The 26,784-nt window shown below is 40.4% G+C and overlaps 1 protein-coding gene across 3 annotated transcripts in view; it reads right to left on the bottom strand.

Moving 5' to 3' along the window:
* tsnare1 (t-SNARE domain containing 1) overlaps positions 1-26,784 on the bottom strand; it is a 182,395-nt gene that overhangs the window by 7,385 nt on the left and 148,226 nt on the right. For all 3 annotated transcript variants that reach the window (XR_002291925.1, XM_011484938.2, XM_020709969.2), the window contains one exon: positions 8,184-8,293. Coding sequence is in view for 2 of the 3 variants with exons in the window: in XM_011484938.2 (XP_011483240.1) it covers positions 8,198-8,293 (96 nt within the window). In the remaining variant the exon portion in view is untranslated. The remainder of the gene's footprint in view (positions 1-8,183; positions 8,294-26,784) is intronic.

The following is a 26,784-nucleotide window of genomic DNA, read 5'->3' as shown; positions in this document are numbered from 1 at the left end:
CAGCCACTAACAGGTGCAAAAATAACTGTCAGTGGTGTAGCCAGAAATGCTGCATGCATGATGCAAGCCAGGAACAGGGTGAAGTCAAGAAAAATACAAAATACAATTTTGTCCTTGCTGAAAATGTCTTTAGAATTTAAACGTTTCTTAGTTTGAATGTTTAAAATATTGTTATTTAAGTTGCAGCTTCCAGAGCCTTTCTCCAGTGCTAGAATAAGTAAGTTAACACATCTGCAGGCCAAACAAACTTGTTCTTTGACTAAAGAGATGGAGGACATCGGTGACAAATGTCTTGCATTAACTTTGTTGTTTCTGTTTCCCACTGAAGATGTGAAATAACCCAATAAATCAAGGACTCATTTGGTCATTAATCTCAATCCAGTTGACTAGTTCTTCAGAGCTAATGGGGTTTGGAATTTGCATGAGGCAAAGAGGATTGCTGTTCAGACAGAGAGCTTATTGTCAGTCTTGGTCATGGACATGGATTAATGGAAGTCAGCCCACAGAACTTCCACAATGCTTCAGCATTTTCAAATTTCCGCCTCTGATTCAAATGTGTGCAAAACAAAGATTTGCACAGTCCTTTTTTTTTGGCCTTCACAAAAAGCCAAACTTTGTTCGAAGAAAGGTTTACACTAGAAAGAAAGTTAGCAGATTCCCCCAAATGTAAATACCTGTTCGGCAAATGAAATTAATTTCAAACTTCTCCTTAAAGGGAAACATGTTTTCCAGCAATCCCTCCACCAGGATGTCAGTTTTGAGCTTTTTTTCTCTTTTTTTACAACATATCACTGCTCTCCTGATTTCCAGCTTTATGTTGTCAACTTAGCTTTCACATAATTTGAATAAGCTTCTTTCCATGTGAGCCCGTCTGCTGTGTCTCATGGAGACTAAAAGCAGCTTTAGGGGCTAAATATAACACTTTTCCACTGCAATAATTCTTTCAATTTTTATCAGCAAAAAAAGGTGCTCAAAACGCGGCATTTGTGTTTATTATTTAACATAAAAACTTACAGGACAAGTTACTTTATGTTTTTTGAGAGTGCAAACATGTGCAAGCACAGATATGCACACACATTTCAGTAACCTTTGACCCTTTCTGCAACAACTGCAGTCCTTAACTTATTCCCATTCAGGTGGGTTTCTGTTTATGACAGCCGATGAGGATGAGTGATGGAGAGGCTGTAATTTATAAAGCACAGCATCAGCTTCTCAATACACAGATTTGTCAACCATTGTGCCTTTGGGCAAAACACACTTTTGACATTTGTAAATCACTTTAGAAAAAAGCATCTGCTAAAAGCTGTGTAGTCTAAAGGTCAGCTGACCTTTTCCTCAGAGACAATTTGAAATTCTGTTTGGATTTAAAATTGGGATTCCTTTTATCAGAAGCTTTTGAACCAATCATGTTTCAAACAATCTCAGGAGTGAGAGGCACCAGAATGCTCAAAAACACCAAACGTGGACAAATGAAAGGTCAATACCAAGGTTGCAGCATCATGGAGAGGGCTTTTAGAATGAAGACCAGACCAGTTCATAACAACAGCGGTCAGGTTCACAATTACAGCATGGGTCATAGCAGGGGTGGGCTAACTTTTCCACTTGTGGGCCACAAAGGGTTCAAAAATTCTATGTATGGGCGGGACCAGGAGCGTTTTTGTAAATTCACTTTATAAGGAAAAAAAATGGACGAAAACATTTGGATTGAAAATGAATATTTATCTTAAAACCACACATTTTTTGACATTTCAAAACTGTGATTTTGTTCTCATTTGAGAGCCATTTGCACCATTTGATGTACCTCATGTAAAACGCAAACTTGCTGTGTTCATGTCGTGTATACATTACAATCCAACACCACATGGATGCACTAACATTTTCTGCACCTTAACAAACTTAACTCTATTTGTGGTACACCATCAATGGGGAGGCTTCAGAATTACAGGGAAAATCAGGATTATCTTTAAAATGTATTTCAGTTTGGCGGGCCAGATTAAGTAGTTTAACATAGAGGTGGTGTAGCACATGGCCCCCGGCTATAGTTTGCCCACCCTTGCACATAACTTTCTTCTTTGATGTGTCTAATTTTAAACTTCTTTGGTCTGTCTTTTATTGTGAGGCCCTTTGGTACTCTGAGGAGTTGTAAAGTGCTAAATGAATAAAGTTTCATTCATTCATCCATGATCCATTCAATAAAATAAACACTCTTAATGAAATAAAAAATAACCAAAAAAACTCATTGTGATCTTCAAAGAAAAAAGCCAGGGAATTTGATACTAACAGGCTACATTTCAAAAATATAACCAATAAATAGTCATCATAGTTCCTTGGAGACAGGGATGTACACAGGAATTTAGATGGGCAGGGGCTCCTGAATCTCAGCAAAATATTATAAACACTACCAAACAAAACGTGATTCTTGCTGACGTTATGGCGACACGTGTCTTGAATAAACTCCAAAGCCTCTCAACTTTCAAATTCATGCATGAAATACTGTTTACATCCAAAGTGATCGAGCTTTTTTGGGAAGTATTTGGGACACATTTCCCTCAGCTGCTCATGGTGCAGACAAGGCTGTTAAAATGCCAAAACTTGTAAATATAGTTTTTACCCGCTGTAATCATCCTAACACAAGATTGAATCTTTTGCAAAACTTAACAGTTTTAAAACATGTAAACATGACCTGAATTTGTTTCTGCATTTTTCTACATGAGCCAAACTACACCTCTAACAGTACTGACACAGGTTATTCTCCTTTGCTTTCTGCGCTGTTTTGAACTGGCTAATGTCTAAGTTTTCCTGTCTACAAGGTTCACAGACTAATATCCACAGTCTTCTGGATCATTTTCTATTCAGGGGTCTGAAACAGCTTTTCTCACTTTAGCGTGTTTCCTTTTGTTCATTACCAGCTGCCTTAGTTCAGGGTTTGTCCCAGCTGTATTTAGCTGAGATGTGTTCGTGTTTCTATGTAAAAAATCCAATCTTATTCCAGGCAACATCTCTTTTTGGAAACCCTGTTTTCGATCAATTACAATCCAGGTTCAGGATCTGTTCTGCTGAAGATTCAGAATCACATCCACCTGTACTTTGATTCTGGAGCTCTTTTGCTGCTCAGCGTCTCCTGAGATCTATTTTGGCCTTTGCCTGGTCTTCAATAATTGGACACTGCTTTGTTTTTGTAGGTTCTCCATCAACCTTAATACTTGGCAAAGATATCAAACATCTGATTTAAAATATCAACCGTGGATTTAGACTTTTTTCATATTTGTTTTCTTTCCGGCGGATTGATTTAGAATTTAAACCTTTAAAGGGCCTTTTTCATCCAAAATCAACTTTTGGAGCTTTTAAGTGTATTAAAATGTTGCTCACCAAAAAAAACCCCATTCATGCATTTCTGAGCATTCTTCTAATACCTGCTCTGTGAGCACCAGCCCCTCCCAACACATGGAAACAAGTGGGTCCTCACATTGTGATGTCACAAAGTGGGAACAGCCCTTTCCAGTGGGAGTCTTAACCGCCAGCTATGCCCCCAGGCTAACACACACACACACACACACACACACACACACTTTCTCCGTGGAGCTAGTGGTTATCGGCTAAATGCTTTCCTTTACTATGCACAATATAAGTGCATCCATCTTTGCAAAAGTTTGGATGTTGTTTGTTTTCGTGGGAATAATGCAGACACGCTGCCGAGGCCGGCTCTAGGTTGAGATGTCTCACTTCCTGATTGGAAAACAAGCTATGAAAATAACTCATCTTTCATAAAGAAAATTGTTCTTTTTGTGCCATCATCATATATATGGATACAATTAGCCAGTCACCCTGACATTCCCCTAAGAAGGCCAAATGTATTTTTTTTTTATCTTTTTCTGTCTCTGTTTACTTGGTTTATTTATTCATTCATTCATCTTTTGTCCCCTTTGGGGTCACAGGGCTGCTGGAGCCAATCCCGGCCACTCGTGAGTGAAGGCAGGGGACATCCTGGACAGGTCGCAGTCTGTCGCAGTACTTGGTTTACTGTACAATATAAATTAAGGTAGACATATTATTTGGCTAGAAATGTCATTTTAAATGCAAAAAGTATCTATTATCTATTTCAATTTAGGTATTGTAACTTCAAAACCAAACTTGACTTAGTTGGAAAACTTGAAGGCCTGCAGGCATCAGCTTCTCTGTATCCTGTCTTGCGTCACAGGTGAATATCAATAAAGCAATGAAGACAAATAAACAATAAAAGAAGACAGCAGTGGCCCTTCAAAGCGGCCTTTTTTTTTTCTTAGCTCTTAGACTGCGTTCTGTTATTGCAGCACCGAGCCACTGGGGAGCTGACCGTCAACTGCTGAGCCTCAGCATGGGCCACCCACCACGAAGCATTGACCCAACCTGCTCTTCTATGAATAGCACACTTTGTTCCAGTGGATTTCCATTTTCTTCAACTCCAAACCCACAACAATCAATACTTTATGCGAGTTTAGACATCTTCAAGAGAGAATCCCATTCTACGCAGCTTTGAAATGCTTTACCAGTTCTGCCTAAGATGAGGATTTTCGGAGTGAAAATAGCAGCATTTAATTTGAGCATTTACAAAACATGTGGAGACATTTTTACACTTCATCTTTTTATTGAAGCCTTAAAGAATCCTTAAAGACCCACTCTGTTGAGAATTGGGTTTTTGTTGTTTAACATCTTCTTGTGGCATTTTTCTGATGACAAAGACCATATCTAAAGAATTTAAGATTAAAATTAAATTTCCGAGTATTTCTTTATTTGTGAATCAGGATCAGACGAAAAAGTGCCAAAAGGAAAATATAGTAAAAATATGGTGGGCCACAATTTCCTGCTCTGCTCCATCCTGATGCATTCACCTACAGAAGTGAAACGGTGATCGCAATTTTACGTCTGTGTATTTAGATAAAGTCAAAAGTGACTCCTTGACTAATATAGAACATTTTTCTGCATTAGGAACCATATTTAAGCGTTCAATAAGTGGACAGGGATTAGTTAGAGCAGAAGTCTCAGGTTCAAGTTGCTTCACTCTTACGTCATCTCTTCAGTTTTCTGTGGGGCAGCAGTTTCTTGTGCTCTCTCTACTCTCTACTCTCTACTCAACTCTCTCTAAGCCGCAAAGAGAAAAGCGGCAGCTCAGAACCCCCTGTATTACAAGAAAAGGGGTTTGATAGAATATGGGGGGTTGTAGCCACAGTTTTTTTTCTTGGATCTCTAACAAAAAAAAAAAAAACAGAGGGCACTAGGGTACTTTTTATTATGAGGTAAAAAAGGCAGGTGCTCTAGGGCCCTATAAGTGCATGTGTCTGGTTCTCACCCATTCCCAAGCACACGTAGCTTTAACTTCTTGTCAATTCTAGACTGTGAGGTCTTGGATGAGTTCAAAAGGTTGACAACGGAAGACAACACACACGTCTTCTTGAAGTTACTTCACTGACTTCTTTTCTATTGCCTCAGTCTCTCCTTATGCTTGTGACCCTAATCACTGTCTCACATGCACCTCCTCCTCATCCTCTTCACCGTCTCCCTGTTGCTGTGCAAACTTTGGCACAGATGCAGAGCAAAGCCAGCTGCCTCCATACGTCTGAGAGATACCGGTATGTCTGAGTTTTTTCAATGCAATTGACGACTTCACCTCTCACTCTTTTTCTTCTGTTGAAGCCTTTCTGCTCCACCGCGGCACTTAACCCTGTCCACCTTGACTGGACAAATAGAGTGGGGCCAGGTATTCTTGTCTCTACTGTGGAATTTCAGATCATAGTTCTTATGCTTCCGGAGAAATATTTGTCTTTTAATTTTTCATCAATAATTTAAATTGGTTGTTTGCTCGCTTTCAGTTCTCAAACTACTTATCCTAAAAAAAAAAAAGACACTTAGGATATTTGTGAATATTGTTTTTTTAAAATGATGAGTTTTACCACATTTCTGCACCATAATACACATTTTAAAGTCTTGGTTTTTCAAAAAAATGACAGTATACTTTATGATCTAGAGTGCTTTATACATGGACAAATTCTGGTTGTTCTTACTGATGTCAAGGCGATTTGAGAGGTACACGGCTCTCTGTCAAAATGTCTGTCTTTTATTTATTTATTTTTTTTACAAGTTGCAAAGAAAGTTGAGTGGAAATATGCTAACGTGGCTAATGGGGGTAACGTGTAGTGGTGTCGGACTATGGTTTATGTAATATGATATACAAGGTTGGGAGTTATAGTGTAGTCAGTGTTGAGTAAATTATTTCTAAACAGTAATTAATTACTTTAGTTTAGTCACTGGATCAAAATTTTAATTCAAATACTTCAATAATTACCTATTTGAAAAAATAATTCACTACTCGTCACTTTACTTTACTGTAATTTTTGTTCATCTGATATATAAATTCTCAAGGGAAAAACAGAACAAACAGGATCCTCTTGTCTTTTGTTTAACTTTATTTTTAAAGCAATGACCTCGTGTAAAGTATCAATCTGGTTCACGACATAATCTGGTTTTATTACAATTTAGACAACAGTGTGAAAAATGACACCAAAATAAGTTACAACACACGTGGTCTATACCACTGCTCAAAGTATGATGTGGAAAAAAACCTGTTACACTTTTATAAATATCTATCAAATCTGAAAATAAGCCACTCTTTTGAAAACACAAAGAACTATTTAATGACTCAGTGTTCATTTTCGCTGACTTCCGGTATTCAATTACAATTCCATTATGCAGAGAGAGAGGTGCAACTCTCCCTACGTCTGCCTTTTGTGCAAAGTTCTGTGGTGCTGCGAGTCTACCGAACTAGACCCCCCTCTGTGGACTGCATTGAGCGCCAACTCATACTGACCAGAAATGCAGTCAAGTGCAGCTTAGGAAATTAAAGTAAACAAGAGTTTAATATTATAGAAAAACACGACTCTCTGAACAGAATCGGCTCTTGTCTTACACATCAGAGGGCGGTTCTAGAGTTGTTTCATTCTTAAGTAGTCAGGGCGGGTCTCTGGTCTGCTGCTAACCTGCTGCTCCTCTAGGATAAGAAGACTTCCTGTGCATCTCTTTTTGTTTGAGCCAGTTTGGAAAGCAATGAGACTGCAGCAATGACGGCATGTCTGGACTTTGACCAAACTCTGCGCATGCATGCTAGCGTGTATGCGCCATCTAACTTCTTTTATTTTCTATTTTATTTCATTTAAACTAGGGAAAATGTCAAAACCTAACCAATGACGTTACAAGGGTTTTCTTTAGTCCAGTAGTTGTAATTAATTACAGAAATTTGAATTGTAATTCGTTAATGACATAAGTCATTAAATTACTCTAATTTGTTACTTTGTAATCTGTTACATAACACTGAGTGTAGTTTTATCGTATTAGCTTTTTACTTTTTGTCAGGCATAGTTGGGAAATAAAGGTATTTTGAATATGCTAACCTGCTAATGCTTCTAATGTGGCTAATGGGCAACAGGTTACAAACAACACTTATGTCAACGCACCTAATTAAGTCGAACGGACTTACAGTACAGACCAAAGGTTTGGACACACCTTCCCATTCATTTGAATAAGAAGGTGTGTCCAAACTTTTGGTCTGTACTGTATCTCTGACTCTTGAATTGCTTGATGTGTCCTATGCTTTGGTGTCCCTTAAATACAACGTAAGTTCAAAACTCGACTATATGTCGATGCTGCGTCTTAAAGTGTCTTTACTTCATTGCCTATAATACTGTAAAAAAGGGGGTGTAAACAAATCCCACTCTAATTTTAACCTCCAAGTTATCAGCTGCCATTGAAAACATTTTTTAAATGTTGTTGTTCTTGGTTTTATCTTCTTTATTTTATATGAAAGCGCAAGAGCAGCACTTCTATCATATTTTTTTTTTTTATAAAATGTGTGGCTGTCTCAGAGAAATGGGATTTGAACCAGAGCCTTCTCACCGTGAGGCACGAGTGCTAACCACTAGACTACCATGAATCCTATTGACCAAATGGAAATACATGCAGGCTTGAGGTCTGGTCTTTTGATTTCTGAATCTGGCATCCAAAAACGTTGTGCAGCAACTTTACATTTACATTTGACAGTGACTGACATAAGACCAGCAACGAGAAAAAGAGGAAATGAGCTCAGGTTATCAACCAACATTGGAAAGTGACATTGTCAGCAGTTGCAGTGTCATTGTGTGCGTTGTGGTTCTTACCACAGACGCCAGATTCATTTTCTTGCTGAAATAGCAATGATGAGGATGAGGATGGAAAGGACAATGGCTGCTGCTACGACAAGGTAACACTTCCTTTTCCTCAGCTGCCTCTGTGGGGGAAAAAAAAAGCACATTTTAAGACAGGAGTTAAAGACTGATCCAAATAACAAGCAATACTGTATAACAAGTACCTGCTGAAGATCATAGAAACCTGAGCAGAGAAAGGCGTGCTGATCCCTATCCTTTCAGAGTTGCAGCTATTTGGACATTTTTTCAGTATTACACTAAATGACCCTTTCAGGTTGGGAGTGTAGCATCCCAACCTGAAAACTTTGCATTTTATTGTAAATCATCACAGAAAGCCAAAGAAACCGGGGGAAAAACGCTTTGGGGCTTGTAAAGACAGAAGAGCCATCATGTTTCTCAAAAGAATGAGCTCAGATAAGGAAAATTAAATTTGAATGTGAGGTGGTCATTTAAAGTTCATCATCAGTGAGAGATTGTCTACAAAAGCAGAGGTTTAGGTATTTTCTTGTCCCAGATTTTTAATTTTTCATGACACTGTCAAAGACTAAATGCATGAACTGTAATACTGAGAAATCTGTTCCGTGTCTTTCCAGTTTGAAGGCCTAAATCTTTTTATTTACAATTCTGAGCTCATTATTCACCCTTCTCTTTGCATCATAACCCCTTCATCATGTTCAAGGTCAAAAGGGGCTGGAGCCTATCTTTGATGTCAAACGGTTAGAGGAAGCATTCATCTATGACAGATCAGCAACCCCTAGGACGGCCACCCAGAGACAGACAACAGTGCAGTTACTCATACCAATGCTGAAACATTTCATCTTCAGGACAAATCTCTTGCCTGAAGTTGTGCTGCTGAAAGCTGTCAATCATTCCCCCCAGCTCCAAATGCTGATTTGTTCTGCACCCAAACTTGGGCTACAACGTCCAGCATAAATGACTTCCTTCCTGCAAAAGTTTCATGTTGTTGACACACCATTCTGTTTAGCCGTGCTGTCAGATTTTTGTTTAGGGTGGTGGCCTACGCTGATTTCGCTGTTTTGATACCAGTTTAGTTTATCTTTTTTTCCCGTTTACAGATTGCTGTCCTCAAAGCTGGAGGCTGAGCTGTTTTTGTCTAGTAGGATTATTGATTAGGATGGACACAAGTAAAGAAGCAGTAATAAAGTTTTCTGTTCCATTGAAAGTAAAGCTACAGCTGAAGCCTAGCTGATCTAAGCTTTTTTAGGTGCCGGTGGTGCAGCACCCAAACTGCAGCATTCTGGGCTTCATTGTGGGACCTTAAAATACCAATACACTCAATGTGTGATGAAAATGATAAAAAAAAAAGAGAAATAAAGAAGATCCAAAGCAGAAGATCTAACAACAAACTTACACTTTAAATTTAAATGATCTTAAAATTTCAGACTCTTCATTCTGGGAAAAGGGTGTATACTTATATAGCGCTTTTCTACCTAAAAGGCCCAAAGTGCTTTACAGTCCCCCAGTCACACACACATTCACACAGTGGTGGTGGCTCTGCTGCTGAACACTGGTGCAGACCTACCACCAGAGGCAAGGTGGGGTTCAGTGTCTTGCCCAAGGACACATCCACTAATGGACGTGCAAGGCGGGAATTGAACCTATAATCTTACGATCATGGGTCGACCGCCCCGCCGCTGCACCACGGCCGCCCTTTAAATAAAGACACACATTTCATTGAGTCAAAAGATCCATTTATTCAGTGTTTCAGGTTTTTTTGGTAGCACATACACACACTGATCACATGTCTTTGAGTTGGCAGCGCTGAGGGTGATGCTGGTTGTGACGGGCGTGGCTGAGGTTCTGCTTCTGGAGCTGTGCTGTGAGGCCAAAAGAGGAAGTTAAGCCATCACAGCCTTTACATGCTCCAATCAGGCAAGTGGATAGGCGCCATCCATAGAAGCCTCGAGTGGAGAAACTGTGAACTCATTAAATATTTGTTTGCTTTGTTTCTGTTTTTACTATTCATTTTGTTATTCCAATTTTGTACTTATTTTTTGTTGTTTCTTTTTCCACTTAGAGACCAAGTTTTGTGTTTGGTCTTGTCTGTAGTCTTTGTTAAATGTTGTTAGTTTCCCCCGTTTGTCAGGTAATCTGATCAGTCACTATATATCTTCCCCTGTTGTGTTTCTGGACAGGTCACAGCTTGTTTCTGTGACTTGATCTGTTCAGTTGCTACATTTAAGTTAAGTTTGTTGCTTGAGTTAATTTGGTTTCTGTTGACCTCTTTTGAGGGCCCAGTTTGTAAATTATGTACTTTTTTTTTCAAAAAAATTCAACTTTCATTTTTTGATGAATGATGTCGTTTTTGCCCGCTCTGTCCCTCACATCATCCTTCCATCCATCCATTTTGTAAAACTCATTTGATCCCTTTTATGCTCAGGGGGCTGCTGGAGCCTATCCCATAATGTCAGCTGAAGGTGGGGCACCTGGACAGGTTGTCAGTCTGTTGAGGGTCACTCAAACACACACACACATTCTCACCTAGGGGCAGTTTAAAGATATCAATCAACTTATGAAGCCTGATTTTGGACTGTGGGAGGAAGCCGCAGTGCCTGGAGAAAATCCGCACATGCAGGAGAAGAAGATGCAAACTCCACACAAAAAGGGATTTGAACCAGGGCCTTCTTGCTGAGAGGCCACAGTGCCACCATGCAGCTCAGGCTCACTCATAACTAGGTTAATATTTACACTGAGTTGTACCTATTTGAGACACAATTTCCAAAAAAAGAAATCAAAACATTTAATAAAAATCTCTCATTGAAAGCTAATTTATATTTCTGTTAAAACCCTTCACACCATCTACTCTGATGCTGATTGTAATAAGTCCAGCCATTTTTTACAAAAGCTTTTTTTCATCCGTGTCAGTTACTTGCAGCATGCAGCCCGAAAACTGGAGTGTTTGGCTGTGCAAAACAAAAATGTTGTAGGAAATAGAGTGACAAGCTGTGGTTAGGGGATATTTATCCTTTTTTTTAGCTCCTTGTCTCCTCAGGCATTGACGATTTGTTGAAGCAAAGAATCTATGTTGTTTCGAAATGCTTTTTTCCATTTTTTCCCCAGCCTGTTTCCTGCTACAAAGGCAGCGGGAGCAGCGGCGTTAGACCAGAGCCTAGGCTGGAGTCTTTAAATCCTGACGCGCTTCAAAGCAAGAGAGAGCAATTCATCTTCTTATCTGAGACTCAAAACAGGCTTTCTGTGTGGAAGAGAGAGGGAGAGCGGGAGAGCGGTGAGGGAAAGAAAAAATGCTGTCGAGTAATTTTCCGTTTAAACGTTCCACTCCACAACAATTTGCATAAGCAGCCCTGCGTTTGTGATAAGAAGATTGGTAATTTTCAAAGGCTCTGTGGGGATTGAGAATTAAAAGCCTTTCCCCACTATCTCCCCTCATGCAGCTGGCCACTGCAGATTCCCCAGCTTCTCTCACCCATTCCCTGCTAAACTACGCCTTATAAACTTTCTCTGCCAATTCTCTACTTCTCTCTGCTCCAGCCCCTCCCTCTCTCACTATTCCTTCTTTTCCTGTCTTTTTCCGCCGCCGTTATGCAGAGAGAAAAAATAAATAAGGTAGTGAAGTAACAAGAAAGAGCCTGGTATACCAAAGGAGATGTTGCAGTATTTTTAAACCAGAATTTTCTCAGATTCTGCAGCAGAATATAAGACAAAACTGAGAGAGAAGGGGAAAGATCTTTGTATGAAATGTGAATTCATTTTTTTAATGTGTCATTTGGCAGAGCCAGCGCTTAGGAGGAGAACTAGAGCCATTTTTCCTTTTTAGCATTTTCTTTGATCTAAGATTTGCCATTTTTCATCAATGAATAGTCCATCTGTGACACTACATGAGCAAACAAAGACTGACCAACCCTGATGTCTAACTAATTCGGTTCAGCTCAGCCTCTTTTTTGTCAAAAGAGCTACGCACTTTACAAAAATCTGAATCAGCGTCAGTGGACAAGACCTTTGTAATTTGGGAAGAAATGCAAAACTGCAAACAGATAATTACAGTGATTAAAGGCCCTAAGGATAATAATAAAAAATAAACACAGACAGCCAGATAACCAAATAAGATAGTCACCATTCAACGCAATTCAGTCAAAGTCTTTCAAATAGGATTTGTTTATTGGTTATTTATTTAGCCTTTAATCGATCATTGTGTAACTGATGATCTGAACATGCAAGAAACTAAAGGTCAGACTGGAGTCACCGAATACTGAAGAAAATATTTAACATCTAAAACGCACTCTTCACAATTGTTTAGGGACATCATTTTTTACAAAGGTGATTTCCCTATTTGGTCTGAAGTTTAATTAAACACAAAAGTTTCCTTTGACATAATGAATGAGAAGAAACACCATTTTCATTAGTTTGCTATTTAGTGCCCCAAAATTAAGACAATAATAAAGATCAAGATTTCCACCATTTGCTGCAGTGACAGCTTGAGAGAAACGTCTCCTGCTCCTCACCAGCCTCATGATGTTGTTCTGAGGCGTTCCACTCTTCCTTGAGTTCTACATGCAGTTCTGCCAGGTCACTTGGAGGTTTGTTCAAGCAGTCTCTTCTTTAGCTGGTCCCAGACATGCTCTGTGGGGTCCAGGTCAGAGGTCAGAGGTAATTGCTGGCCTAACCATATGAGCCATTCCCCCCTCCATGAAGTCCAGCTGTGACAATTCTGGCACCATGTGGTGGAGCATTATCAGCCATGAACAAAAGGTTGAGGGCTGATGATGGTTCTAAGATGTCTCTGAGCATAGTCTCTGCAGTGACTGGACCATCTACAATGGCTTTTGACTGACTGGTGATGCCCGCCTAGACTGTTCCACTTCCCCCATCGTGAACATTGGAAACCATGTTGACCTCGGTGTACTACTCACCTCATCTTCTCCAGCTACGCTGACGATCTGAATATCGATAATATCAATAAGTTGAAGTGTTGATTATAGGGTGATGAGATTGATACTTTCTTCACATTTTTTCTTCAATACGTACAGTATCAAATGTCAATTTACTAAGACTTCATGTTAGCGTGTCTGCAATGTTACCACATTGGATAAAAAACGACCAATCTGGCAACCCTGTCTGTCTGTGTAAACAATCCACCCCCACCCTCTTGCTGCTGGTCAGACCTTCCCCCTCCCCATTTATTTGTTTTCTATTGTTTATATTTTTATATTTATTTTAACCACCAAATGGTTTCCAAGCAGCTCCTGCAGTGGTCAAATGCGGAGAACATATTTCACACACCTAAGTGTAACCAATTGGACTTTAACTTCACTTTATTACAGTGCTTCCTATGTTTATGTTCTATTTGTACTATTGACTTTGTTATCTTTATTACTGCCTTTTCTTCTTATATATATATATATTTTTTTTTTTTTTTTGGTGCTGTTTTTGTTGTTACATTGCAGTCGTTTTTTAAAAATTAGCAGTAATTACTGTTTCCTTATTTTTATTGTAGTATGCTATTATTCATATCATATACGTGTTCTATATCTGATGCATGTTCAGTTCAGATTGTTTTAATTAGCATTTTTATTTACTGAACGTTTCTTTTCAGGCATATATGTATATATAGATATATATGTATATATATATATCTATATATATATAGATATATATATACAAAAAAAACGCCCCTCTCACCCTCCGCGGGTGGTTTCTCCTCCAAGCTCCGGTCCTCTACCAGAGGCCTGGGAGCTTGAGGGTCCTGCGCAGTATCTTAGCTGTTCCTAGCACTGCACTTTTCTGGACTGAGAGGTCTGAGGTCTTTCCAGGTATCTGTTGTAGCCACTCCTCCAGCTTGGGGGTTACTGCCCCGAGTGCTCCAATTACCACAGGCACCACTGTCACCTTCACTTTCCAGGCTTTCTCCAGTTCTTCTGAGTCCCTGGTATTTCTCCAGTTTCTCATGTTCCTTCTTCCTGATGTTCCCATCGCTTGGTACTGCCACATCCACCACAACGGCTTTCCTCTGTTCTTTATCCACCACTACAATGTCTGGTTGGTTCGCCATTACCATCCTATCAGTCTGGATCTGGAAGTCCCACAGGATCTTTGCCCTCTCATTCTCTACCACCTTCAGAGGTGTTTCCCATTTTGACCTTGGGGTTTCCAGTTCATATTCTGCACACATGTTCCTGTATATTATTCCAGCCACTTGATTGTGGCGCTCCATGTATGCTTTCCCTGCCAGCATCTTACACCCTGCAGTTATGTGCTGGATTGTTTCAGGTGCCTCTTTGCACAGCCTACACCTTGGGTCTTGTCTGGTGTGGTAGATCTGAGCCTCTATTGCTCTGGTGCTCAGGGCTTGTTCCTGGGCTGCCAGGATGAGCGCTTCGGTGCTGTCCTGTAGGCCAGCCCTTTCTAGCCATTGGTAGGACTTCTTGATATCAGCCACTTCAGTTATGGTCCGGTGGTACATCCCATGCAGGGGTTTGTCCTCCCATGACGATCTGTCCTCCAGCACTGTATCCTCTGCTCTCCATTGCCTGAGACATTCACTGAGCACACTGTCAGTTGGGGCCTTGAGCTTGATGTACTCATGCATCTTGGATGTTTCATCCTGGATGGTGGCTTCTACGCTCACTAGTCCTCGGCCTCCTTCCTTGCGGCTAGCATACAGTCTCAAGGTGCTGGATTTGGGATGGAACCCTCCATGCATGGTGAGGAGCTTTCGTGTTTTAACATCTGTGGTCTGTATCTCTTCCTTTGGCCATCCTATTATTCCTTGAGGGTATCTGATAACTGGCAGTGCGTAGATGTTTATTGCCCGGGTCTTATTTTTGCCATTGAGCTGGCTTCTCAGGACTTGCCTTACTCGTTGGAGGTATTTAGCTGTTGCAGCTTTCCTTGTTGCCTGCTCCAGGTTGCCATTTGTCTGTGGAATTCCAAGGTACTTGTAACTGTCCTCGATGTCTGCTATTGTTCCTTCTGGGAGTGAGACCCCTCCTGTGTGGACTACCTTGCCTCTCTTTGTCACCATCCGGCTGCATTTCTCGAGCCCGAATGACATCCCAATGTCAGTACTGTAGATCCTGGTGGTGTGGATCAGGGAGTCAATGTCACGCTCGCTCTTAGCATATAGCTTGATGTCATCCATGTAGAGGAGTTGACTGATATGACCACACATACTTATACTTAAGTATAAGTATATATATATATATATATATATATATATATATATATATATATATATATATATATATATATATATATATATATTTTAATACACATTCTATTATCAGACATTTCGAGAAAGAAGTATCAGTATCGATATCGGTGATACTACCCCTGTAGTTACTTGGTTTTGGCTTGATACCCAGATTCCCAGTATCATCCACTCCTAATCACACACTAAACCTATAGTGTGTAGTGTACATAACTACTTCCATACCAAAAACAAGACATGGCAGCCCAACAGAAACCAAAACGTACTTTCTATAGGTTAAAAAGAATACACAATAGACACTCGCCAATAAAACGTCAACCTGTTAAAGTCAAATAGCATTTAAGGAAGCTCACAACAGTAGTGTGGGACTGCCCTAAGATCTGCATGTGTTAGAGTGAAGGTTTGTGTCAGAAAGAACACAAAAATAAAAGTGAATGTTTAATTGATCTTTATGTATTACACCTTAAAAAAGCACTAATCAGACTTTTTAGGTAAAGATACAAATTTATTAGTAAAAAAAGATCCAATGATGCAGATCTTCATAGGATTGCTTTTAGTCATAGGCAAATAATTAATCCTTGATCATGTATCACTTCAGCCAAACTCTGATGAGACCACAAGCTCACAAAGAGCCAGCTCAGGGTTTCCCTGTGGTCATTCAGATCCTCCTATGAACATTATTCTTCCATCCATCATTCATACGTTCCTCATCCTGACTGAGGTCGCACAGGGGTTCTGGAGCCTATCCAGGCAGTCAGAGGCAGACTACCACAAAAACCCACACTTACTCCATATGAAGCTCCCGGTTAACCTCTGAAACATGTGTGGGGCGGAGGCCCATAGAACCGTAAAGACCCAGGGACTGTGGGAAAACCTATCATCCCATGCATAGCACAAACCAGAAAGTACTAAATGCAGCACTTCCAACCAAATCCACTTGAGATGTCCTGCAGAATTCAAATTTCTCTGAACTCAAATGTATGCACTTTAAGTGTGTCTTTTATAATTGACAGGTGAGTGGGCCAAACAAAACTTTTATATGCTTTTACACTTGCCTTATTACCTTTTTTTCCAAACAGCATAGTCTCTATTTTCACCGTAAGGAGTCCTGTGATGTCAGAGATTTAACATCCAGAGTCTATACGTCTGTCGCATGTATGCTGTGTCCGGAGCGGAGCCTGAAAAACAATGACGCCACTGAACTGACCACATAAAAAGCTCCTTCTTAGCTTCCACATCCTCCCTTTGAACTGGTAGCTTACTTTAACACTAATCGAACTCAGTTTCAACAGTTTGATCAAACCAGCCAGAATAATGAAACAACAAAGCAGCTGTTCCTGCTTTGAATTTCTCTGCATTCACTGGTGCAGGGAGGTTCTTGTCTCATGTGGACCAGTAATTTCTCTTTTTCTAAGACCACTCGCCCCAGATATCAAAGTGTGAACTCTCATTCTGACCATTTCACGCTTGGCCGCTAACTCAAGTAACTGCACAGTGGAAGTCTAATGCTGACAAAGCCGACTGAGGCACATCATGGGCGAAAAACACAGATGTGAGCCTGAAGTTAGCAGCATTTTCTGCTGTTTATGTGGCATTTTTCCAACGTGTGGCATTTGACCCATACCCCAGGGCAGGAGAACACATTTCATGCACCTAGGTGTGTGACAGCTAATGGGACTCTAACTTTGTGCTTTGTTCTTAAATTTCCCTATACCATTTTTTCCCTCAAAAATGTCCCCAATGGTGTTTTAATTCTGATTATGAAGTCTTTAACCAAAATCCCACAACCTTCATGTCTTAAAAATCGATATTTCATGTTTTTTGAAGCCTCTGTTTTCTAAAATCTCCTCTACATGGGCGTGGCCGTTGGTGCTGAGCTGAGTAGCTCCACCCTCAACCCCCCTTTCTGATGATGTCAGCTGCATCTTCCATGAATGAAGAGCTTGAAACAAGAGGAACAAACAAAACCGACTGACAGTCTCTATTCTCAAAAGTCTCACTTAAGTGATAGAGAAATTGTGATAAGTGACATATCTTTGGTTCCAAATCGACACCTTTTTGAATAATGTGTGGAATGACTAAACAAATGTGTGTTCCAGACCCTGCTGTTTGATAAAATCATCTTCTTCCATTTGTTTCCTTTCGTGGTCACAGGGCTGCCGGAGCCCATCCCGGCCACTGGTGGGCGAAGGCAGGGGACAGGTCGCCAGTCTGTCCTAGGGCCACATTTCACACACCCATTCACTCTCACGGAGCACGTTTTTGGACAGTGGGAGACACACAAAACACACAGAACACATATTGAGAACACACAGAAAGGTCCCCCATTGATGTTCTGTTTCAGGTCCCCCAGCCAGGACTTGAACCGGGGGCCTTCCTGCTGTGAGGCAACAGCGCTAACTACTGTGCCACCGTGCAGCCTGTTTAATAAAATTTAATACAATTGTTTGTGTTTAATAAAATTACAAATAAAAAAGAACATTGATAATTTAGGTTACATTGTAGCAACAAGCACTGGCTGCGGCTCAGAACTGATTTGATGCTAGCACATCCAGACTGTTGAATTTACTTGCACAGCAAACAACAGGAAATGCCAGAAAGAAAATGACTAATTGCGTGTAATTTTCCAAATACATGCAGCCAGTGCTGAACGTTTTTCTTGTTGGCACAGACCCAGAGGACAGGTTAAGTTTAGAATTACGGGTTTCGGGTTAAAGCACCAAATGGTTCCCAAGCGCAGCTGGTTCTGCGTGACAGGGACTTTAAGTTTATTTTGAAATACATGCAGCCAAGAACAAAATTCAGCAATGATCAACTTAAAATACGTGTTTGCAAATGATTTTTTATTACATTTGTTCTCTTTCAAAGGAAAAATGTCAGAATGTCAAAAACTCAAAAAACATGATTTTATCAGAGGGGGACTATTGCCTCACAATAATGTGCAACAAATAACAAATTAAAATGAGAGAAAAGTCTGCAGTAAAATTGTGGTTAGGCCATCCTGCAGTCCCTTCTCGCGCTGTTCTTGTTTATAAAACATTGCCTGTCCTGATGAAATTTTGCAGCACTGATCAAGACAAAGGAGACAGAAGTAGAACATGAACGGATCGTTCATCTTTTGAGTGTTTCTGTTGCTGCCTGTGACCTTTTAAAACTATAAAAATTTTAAGAACAACCGTTGAAGCTGATAGAGCGGCCATTCAAATCGTTTCACTGCCTTTAACTCATCTCTGCCCTTCTGACATGGGAAAAATGGAAAAACAGGAAATATTGCCCTATTTTGAGAAGAAGTATTTACCTTGTGTGACAAGATAAATATCCTCATAATACAATAATGCTTTGCAGTGATAATGACCATATTATTATTCTGCCTTTATCACATCTGGCTGGGAAAATTGGACGTCCATAAAATAAATATTTCCTGCAGAACTGTCTCACTTGTAATCGGCTTATGTGCTATTTACATAAACCTCAGAGTTCCCATGCAGTCATACTGATTATGATATTTCAGAGGAGAAGCGAGTAAACACAGACTTCATGGCCAACAGTGGCATCGTAGAAGGATGACATGCAGAAATATTATCACAGGGAAACAAGAATCCTGAACAGCTTCAGCATATTTGGCAGTGCATTGACTGGATTTTTTTTAAAATCAATGTAAGAAAGAAGAAAGCCTGTCACACAGGTGCGGTGTGTCTTAGTTCCTGTTAAACCGTATCAGGCAGACAGAAAAAAAACACTTTTCCTGGGTTGATCAACTCAATTGCAAATGTCCAGCTTCATTGAGGCTTTAAGGCCGTGTCAAACAGCCACTACGTAGATTTTGTGCGTATTGCACAGATAAAAATTGGTCATACATGAATATTCGTGGAAAAAGTGAGGAAAGTTTATGTGAAGTTTCCACAAATGTATCACAAATGAACCACGTTAACACCACAGAAGAAGTACGAATAAACCACGCATAGAACACGTAAGTCATCATAGAACGTGAACTGCACGTGATTATTGCGTCGTTTAAATGCAGTTCATTAGTGATTCATGAGTGAGTTATGTAATTTGAACATGATATGTGTGCTGCATTTGTGTCCATTTGCGTATGCATCTTGCAAAAATCACGCATAATTGCTCAAGATCGACATAATATTTGCATATACACTGTGTAAAATACGTAAACTGCTTAATTCTCAAGCGACCAAACATTTTGAACAGCTCAAAATCAAATTCACGTAAAGACGGACATCGACGAACGCAAGAAACACTTATGAATTATGAATATCACACAAGGATCACGAAAGACCGACATTACATTCGTAGAAAAAGTATATACTGGCTGAATGACACGGCCACAAGGAAATAACTTTATGGGAACCTTTCAGTTTTGAAAAATGCATCCTATTTTTATTCACTTGTCTTTGGTGAATGTATAAATGCTGAGGTTTTATCTGAACATAGAAGTCTTTGGCTGCCCCCCTTTAAGGGTCACCACAGCGACTCATCCATCCCTTCCTCCTCTGCATCCTGCTCACTCCTTTTCTGCATCCACAGACCTCCTCTGGTCTGATTCTAGGCCTTCTTTCTGTCAGAACATACAAGGGATATTTTTAGCAAAAGCTAACCAGAAAATGTCCATGCAGTTTTTAAAAAGCTGCCCTGGTTCTGCTTAGAACAGTGAGTGAACAGAAGATCCGCTGTACAGCAGCTGAGTCTTGCTGATTAAAAGCACTTGATGAAGTGTGCAGGCAGTTGCATGCAGCATTTGGGGATGGCCTGGAAAAGGGTGCAAATGTAGAGGGATTTGTGGTCAAAAACTCCCTAATAAATATGTTCCAATTCATGACTGTTGGAAAGAAAAGAAAAGAATATTGCAAAAACTAGTTTATACAAGGACTTGAAAACCGGGTTAAGAAAATGGATGGATGGATAGATTGACAACTATAGTGTAGATGTGTGGACATATGGACCCTTACGTTTCATGTGCACGACCCATGAATCCAGCATTTACAGTAAGGGGCCAGTACTTACATCTCATTATTAACTACAGTGTGGCATAAGGACACCGTACGACCGCAGCACCCTTATGTGATTACAGAATCCTCAAGAATACTTCACAATACACTTTCCACACACCTGTACTGCTGAACCCCTGTATGGGTGCATGTGACTGAGGCTTAAGCTTAGATTATTTAGCGTTTTTATTAAAGTTGTTGTCATTAAGACTTGAACCACTCAATGCAGTGCTGTATCGAGCACCAGCCATAAAGGAGCTTCTTTATTTTTTTTAAAGCGCTGATTAAAAGACTCTGGAGTGTGTGGTGAAAATGTCTCTCAGTAATCCTGCAGGAAAGGATCTGAGTATGAAAAGATGTTGAAGAAATAACGTTAATAAAAAAGAAGTTGTGCTATAACACGCATTTTGTTTGGACTGCACAAGTGGAGCTTTCTGCCAGCAGGTTTTCTGTTCTTGATCTTGTTAGAGGTTAAAAATAAAGTTTCAGACAAACAACACAGACACGTTGGTGAATCTTCAAGCTCTCCTTCTCCCACAGGCAATGATCGGCAGCTTTCCTGTCCACTTTGCGGTCACCAGGAATAAAAGTCAAAGGTTTTTTCTTTGTCGATAGTTTTTCTAGAAGACAATGGTTCAATGTTTTGCTCCCAGATCTTCAAAATGCATTAAACAGCATGAAGTACAATTTCCATTCCGCCAGCAGACTCCCTCGTTTGCTGCTTTAATAACTGCAAGATCACTTGTGCCAGTTCTGATGCAACCTGTTGTCCCGTCGATGCAGTGCAGATCCAATGCTTTTCACTTCTTTGCAAATATAATTTGCATTATTTTAAACTACTATCCAGTCTAACCATCCTGGTTCTATCCGGTATGTTTTTTCAAAATGCTGTGATAAAAAAGTGCTTGTACAAGGAGTGCTATAAATGAAAAAAATATAAATAGAATAAGTCTGGTCAGATTAAGTTAGGTTCAAAGGCATTCAGGTGATGGCTCAGCACTAACCACTCTTCAGAAACTTCCTTTGGATGCGTTCTCAGACCCTCTGTATGTCTGACAGCCCCTGACCTTCATATGACCCTGCCAGCTGGTGCTCCAGAAAAATGGTGTTTTATCCAAATCACCTCCTCAGCAGTCAGCACAGTCTGGAGATTGTCAGGGTTTGTCTTATCAAAGCATACATAGGAATTTGTGGTTTGAATTTAAGGCATAACGGAAGTCGATCTGAACCCAGTTGTTTAGTTTTTCAGAGGAGCTTAAGTGAAAACCGCTGTGAGAATTTGAGAAGTATGATGGTATGGGGGGGCAAAGCCTCTGAACTCTAAAATTTGACACTAAATTGTCTGAAAGAAACTCGATAAAGTAAAAACTGAGATGGAGATTGAGTAGAATAAAAGACTTCCGCTGTTGCCGTTTTTTTCAAGTTAAAATGTTTCAGAGCTTCAGAATTCCTCTCTGATGCCTCTTCTTTTTTCTTTGCTTTCCTCTGTTCAGATGTTCTGCCTCTGCAAAGACAGCGGCTGTCTGGATTGGTGGAGAGCTAAATTGCTTCATGCGGGCTCCGTCATGGCTCAGCTCTTTCTCAGATAATGAAATGACAATTAACAGGAAAGCTGCTCCCAGTCGCTCATTTGTTCACTTGCAAGTGGAGCAGCAGTGCTGGAAGGGGGTGGGGGCTGCAGGCAGGCCAGATTCTGGAGGGAGCCCAACAGTCATAACATCACATAGAACCGTGGAGCGGGATGTTGCAAATGCATGTAAAATAATACCTGTCTGAAGAAGTGCTGATGTAGTCCTTAAGCTGATCAGTGCTCTTAGGGCTGGTGAGGAGGGGACATCTGGTTCCCATGTGTGAAGCTCCTGCTGCTTCTGCAGTGCAGCAAAGGTCAGGATCTCCATATCACTTATGTTTTCTAGTTTATTCTTTTCATTATAGTTTAAAATGCACGCTCAAGACGCTGCTGGCCTGTGCAAAGTCACAGGAACTGAAAACACTCCAGCTGTGTTTATGACAGAAACACACCAAATAATTACAGTGAAAAAGATCCATCCAACCTGCAATGTTTTGTCACTTTTAGGGGAAAAATGTTGAACAGGAGACTTTGCCATTCCACATAAGATTCCATTGTTTGTTCTTTACATTTTAAAGTCTTCACTGAAAATTTTTACAGAAATTTCCTCAATGATCCATTCATGTTTAGGATGAAGGGTGGTGATGGACCATAAGTGAGAATTAAAACTAGACCCGCATTTTTTTCTCTTTAAACATCTTTTTATAAAGAAATTAAGACACATTTTGGAACAACAGCCATGGAGTAAATGCCTGCAAACTTTAATAAAACCAATAACCCCAATAACAGGAATCAATTCAAATATCATTTGGCCCTTGCGTCACTAAACAAAGTATTAAGAACATGTAGAAGTTTATGAGCATATATCAGCCTGTCCCTGCTGTGAGAAGCCTTACCTGGTCTCTTTAATTTTCCCATATTGCGCGGATGAAACTTGGTCATATAAATATAAGTGGAAAAAGCAATTAAAGTTGTGGTCTCAGATGAACCACATTAAAACCACGGAAGAAATAAATAAACCACGCAAAAAACGCATAAACCAATATAGAACATGAACAGTGCGTGATTAACGCACTGTGTATGTGCAATTCACTAGTGATTACTGTATCAATTACATAATTTGAACATGATTTGTGCGCCTCTCCCATGGGCCCACCACCTGTAGGAGACCTCAAAAGGTGCCGGTGCAATGTGGTTTGGGTGGCAGTCAAAGGCATGTGCCTCGGAGGCTTAAACGGAGGACTCCATTGTCCTCCTGGGAGACTCCAATGCCCACATGTGCAATCACATTAGCACCTGGAGGGACGTGATTGGTAGGAAAAGTCTGTCTGATCTAAACCAGAACTGTGTTTTGTTGTTGGACTTCTGTGCTCGTCATAGTTTGTCCATAACAAACACCATGTTTGAGTCCAGGGGTCTCATCAATACACGTGGCATCAGGACACCCTAAGCAGGAGGTCAGTGATTGACTTTGTAGTTGTTTCAGTTGACCTTCGACCATGTGCCTTGGACAATGTTGTAAAGAGAATCCGGTGGTGGACCCCGCTAGTAGGGGATGCCATCAAACTGAAGAAAGAGTCCTACCGAGCCTGGCTGTGGAACTCCAGAGGCAGCTGACAGGTACCAGCACTCTAAGCGAGCCGGACTCTTGCGCTGGTAAAAACTCGGTCCTGGGAGGAGTTTGGTGAGGCCATGGAAAAAGACTATTGGTTGGCTGCGAAGAGATTCTGGCAAACCGTTCGGCGCCTCAGTTCTTTCCAGGCACCGTTTTCAGTGCATGTTGACTTTGCTGTTGACTTTGAGTGGGGACATTGTCGGGCGGTGAAAAGAATACTTCGAGGATCTCGTCAATCCCACTGACATGCCTTCTTTTGAGGAAGCAGAGGAAGAGGACTTTAAGGTGAGGCTGTCCATCCCCCGGGCCACGGTCATTGAGGTAGTCAATGAGCTACTCGATGACAAGGCTCTGGGAGTGGATGAGGTCCGCCCTGAGTGCCTCAAGTCTGTGGATGCTGTGGGAGTGTCTTGGCTGACATGTCTCTTTAGCATCACATGGCAGGCGGGACCAATGGACTGGCAGACAGGGGTAGTGGTTCCCCTTTTCAAGAAGGGGGACCGGAGGGTGTTTTCCAACTACCTCAGCCTCCCTGGAAAAGTCTATGCCAGGGCACTGGAGAGGTGAGTCAAACCTCAGATCCAGGAACAACAGTGCGGTTTCAGCCCTGGTCGTGGAACAGTGGACCAGCTCTACACCCTCTTTAGGGTGCTGTCTGTTCATCTTTGCTTAGACGGCTGTCCCCGTGACCTGGTCCCAGATTAGCGGAAGAAGATGGATGTGCACCATATAAGAGATATGAAAGTTATACATCGGTAGTAATTGCGTGAACATTCCTTTAGACATACATGAGACAGTCGTAGAAAGCCACAAATTTGCCTATGCATCTTGCAACAATCATACACAATTGTGAATGGCTTGAATAATAATTGCATATAGTTTACATGAAATACACATAAACTGTGTAATTCTCAACCGAACGAAAAGTTTTGAACTGCTCAAAACCAAATTCACGTAAAGATCCATTGGCCGAAACCCCATGACAGACATTTGCGCACATCAACGAATGACAAACGCAACAAACAGACAGACAGGAGAACAAACAAAATCCTCATCTGAAAACAATGTGATTCTTGAATTGTTCCATCTGTTATAGCGCATTGCCTTTTAATGTATATCCAGTTATATTTATATCCCCTTCTTAAAAAGGGCCCCAAGTGCTCTACATTCACAGTCCCATTCACCCTTGCACACACACACCTACACACATTCAAACACTGATGCAGCTCAGTGTGGATGTAAAAATCACTGCACGACCCAACTTCTACTTAAACTGACCCTGATAACTAATATTCAGGACAAAAGGAAAACTGTCCAGCAGTCTGTTCAAAGTGTGGGGGTCATCAGGCCCAACATTTACTCAAAAAGGCGTTAGTAACAAGCGGATACCTGTGCTAGTTCCTAATATATTATTTTGTATAATTAAATGATACGTTTTTCTATACAAAACCTAAAATCCAGTTCAATCCAGTTCAGGTTTATTCTGTTGTTACAGTAGAAAAGAACAAAATAATAAGCAGGCCTGCAGGTTTAGCCAAAAAGAAGCTGGAGACAAATCAAAAGTACATTTGTGTCCTTCAGCTCTGCCATGAGCACTTTAGTGCGTCATTTTTCAATGTTGGTCATACCACAGGGCTGTCTGATGGAAAAAGCACATTTTATGCAGTAATAACAGAAAATATTCAGGACATTTTGCCAAGCAGAAAAAGCATTTTCAGCATTTTGCAGCATTTTCAGCATTTTGCAGCTGTTCAAGATAAAGCTCACGAAAAAAAAAAATTCTGACCTGCAGTTGTGTCAGTGGCTGCTGTACTGGTTTGGGACAGTGGTTTTGGGATGATCGTTTTTTCTTCTTGGTTTTAGCTTAAATTGTCATTTTTCTTTAGTTTTTAAGGTTTTGTTGCAGATTCAGTTATTGAACTAATATCCACTCTTTTTTAGGTACTTTTATGTCGTTTTTAATATTTTATTTTCCGTATTATTAATTTTTTGTTTAAGTGCTCTTTGGGAATTTTTTGTGATTTGTTCTGCTCATTCGGCAAGAATTGGGTTCTTAGCCACTATGTTTTTTTTTTTAAATCAACCCCAACCCACTTAAAAATATTCAGGTTGGCTCGTGTGACGCTAAAAAAAGCCAAAACAAAAACAATGCAATTTTTTTGAAAATGCTAAAGCCAACAACAACAAAGCCAGTCTGACATTTGCAACTCAGCATCGTTTTCTCCAGTAGTTCCTGCAGGAGTCCAGGCTTTATGCATCAACTATTCTATGTTTCAAGAGAGAAACAGGAAGCCAACCAAGAGGATTCCAGCATAATCAAACAACAACAGAAATGAACCAAAACAACTGCATTGATGCATGAAGAGACACATGAAATGGTATTGCTGTCGCTTTAAGGATGTGTAGAAGAAATTCCTTCCTCCTGAGACTGCTGACGTTTTGTGGCCTCAGTGCAGTATTGTAGAGTAGACATCTGTTCTCCTGAGGAACCATCAGTTCTTCAGTGGCCCTTTCTTCACTTGTACTACTGTGTTACACAGCATTACCAGCTTCTAATGCAGGAATTTTTTAGTTGTTTTTTTTATGCCATGGAAAGAGAGCTCAAAAGAAGAACTCTACAGCTGGATTGGCTTTGATTCATCAGAGAACTCGTAACATGACGTGGATGCTGTACATCCACAGCACAGCTGTGCAGCTGCAGCTTTCCATCTTTCACATTGCAGTCAAAGGAAAGCTGCTGAACTACTAACTTCATTCACTCTGAAGCTTCCAACTCTGTAATAATGAAACATTGCTTCTTTAGAACTTTCAAACTTCTCTGAATCAGGTAAATTGAGTATTTTTCAATCATCTCCACAGCATGTTTTTACTCTTTGCTCTGCGGGCCTCATCTGCTGCCCTGGAGGTAAACCCATGTCCTGCGTCATCAGTGAGATGATCAGGAGCAGCAATGCCTGAAGACGTTTTTCATCTGATACTACTTATGGCTTTTTACTGAAAATGACTTGTTGCATTTCACTTTTGTATTTTACCCCTTTTTTTAAAGAGGAAATTACAGCTGAAATTAAAAACATCTTTTCAACGGCAGCCTGGCCTAGATTAGTTTTATACAAACTTTGCTGTAAGATCTCTGTAACAATAAGAACTAGTTACACCACAGTATATGTAGCCAAATAAATAGAAGTGCAGTTTAAGAT

Source organism: Oryzias latipes, chromosome 16 (genome assembly GCF_002234675.1).
Source record: "Oryzias latipes chromosome 16, ASM223467v1".
Taxonomy (NCBI): domain Eukaryota; kingdom Metazoa; phylum Chordata; class Actinopteri; order Beloniformes; family Adrianichthyidae; genus Oryzias; species Oryzias latipes.
This window is presented reverse-complemented; position numbering and strand designations above follow the sequence as displayed.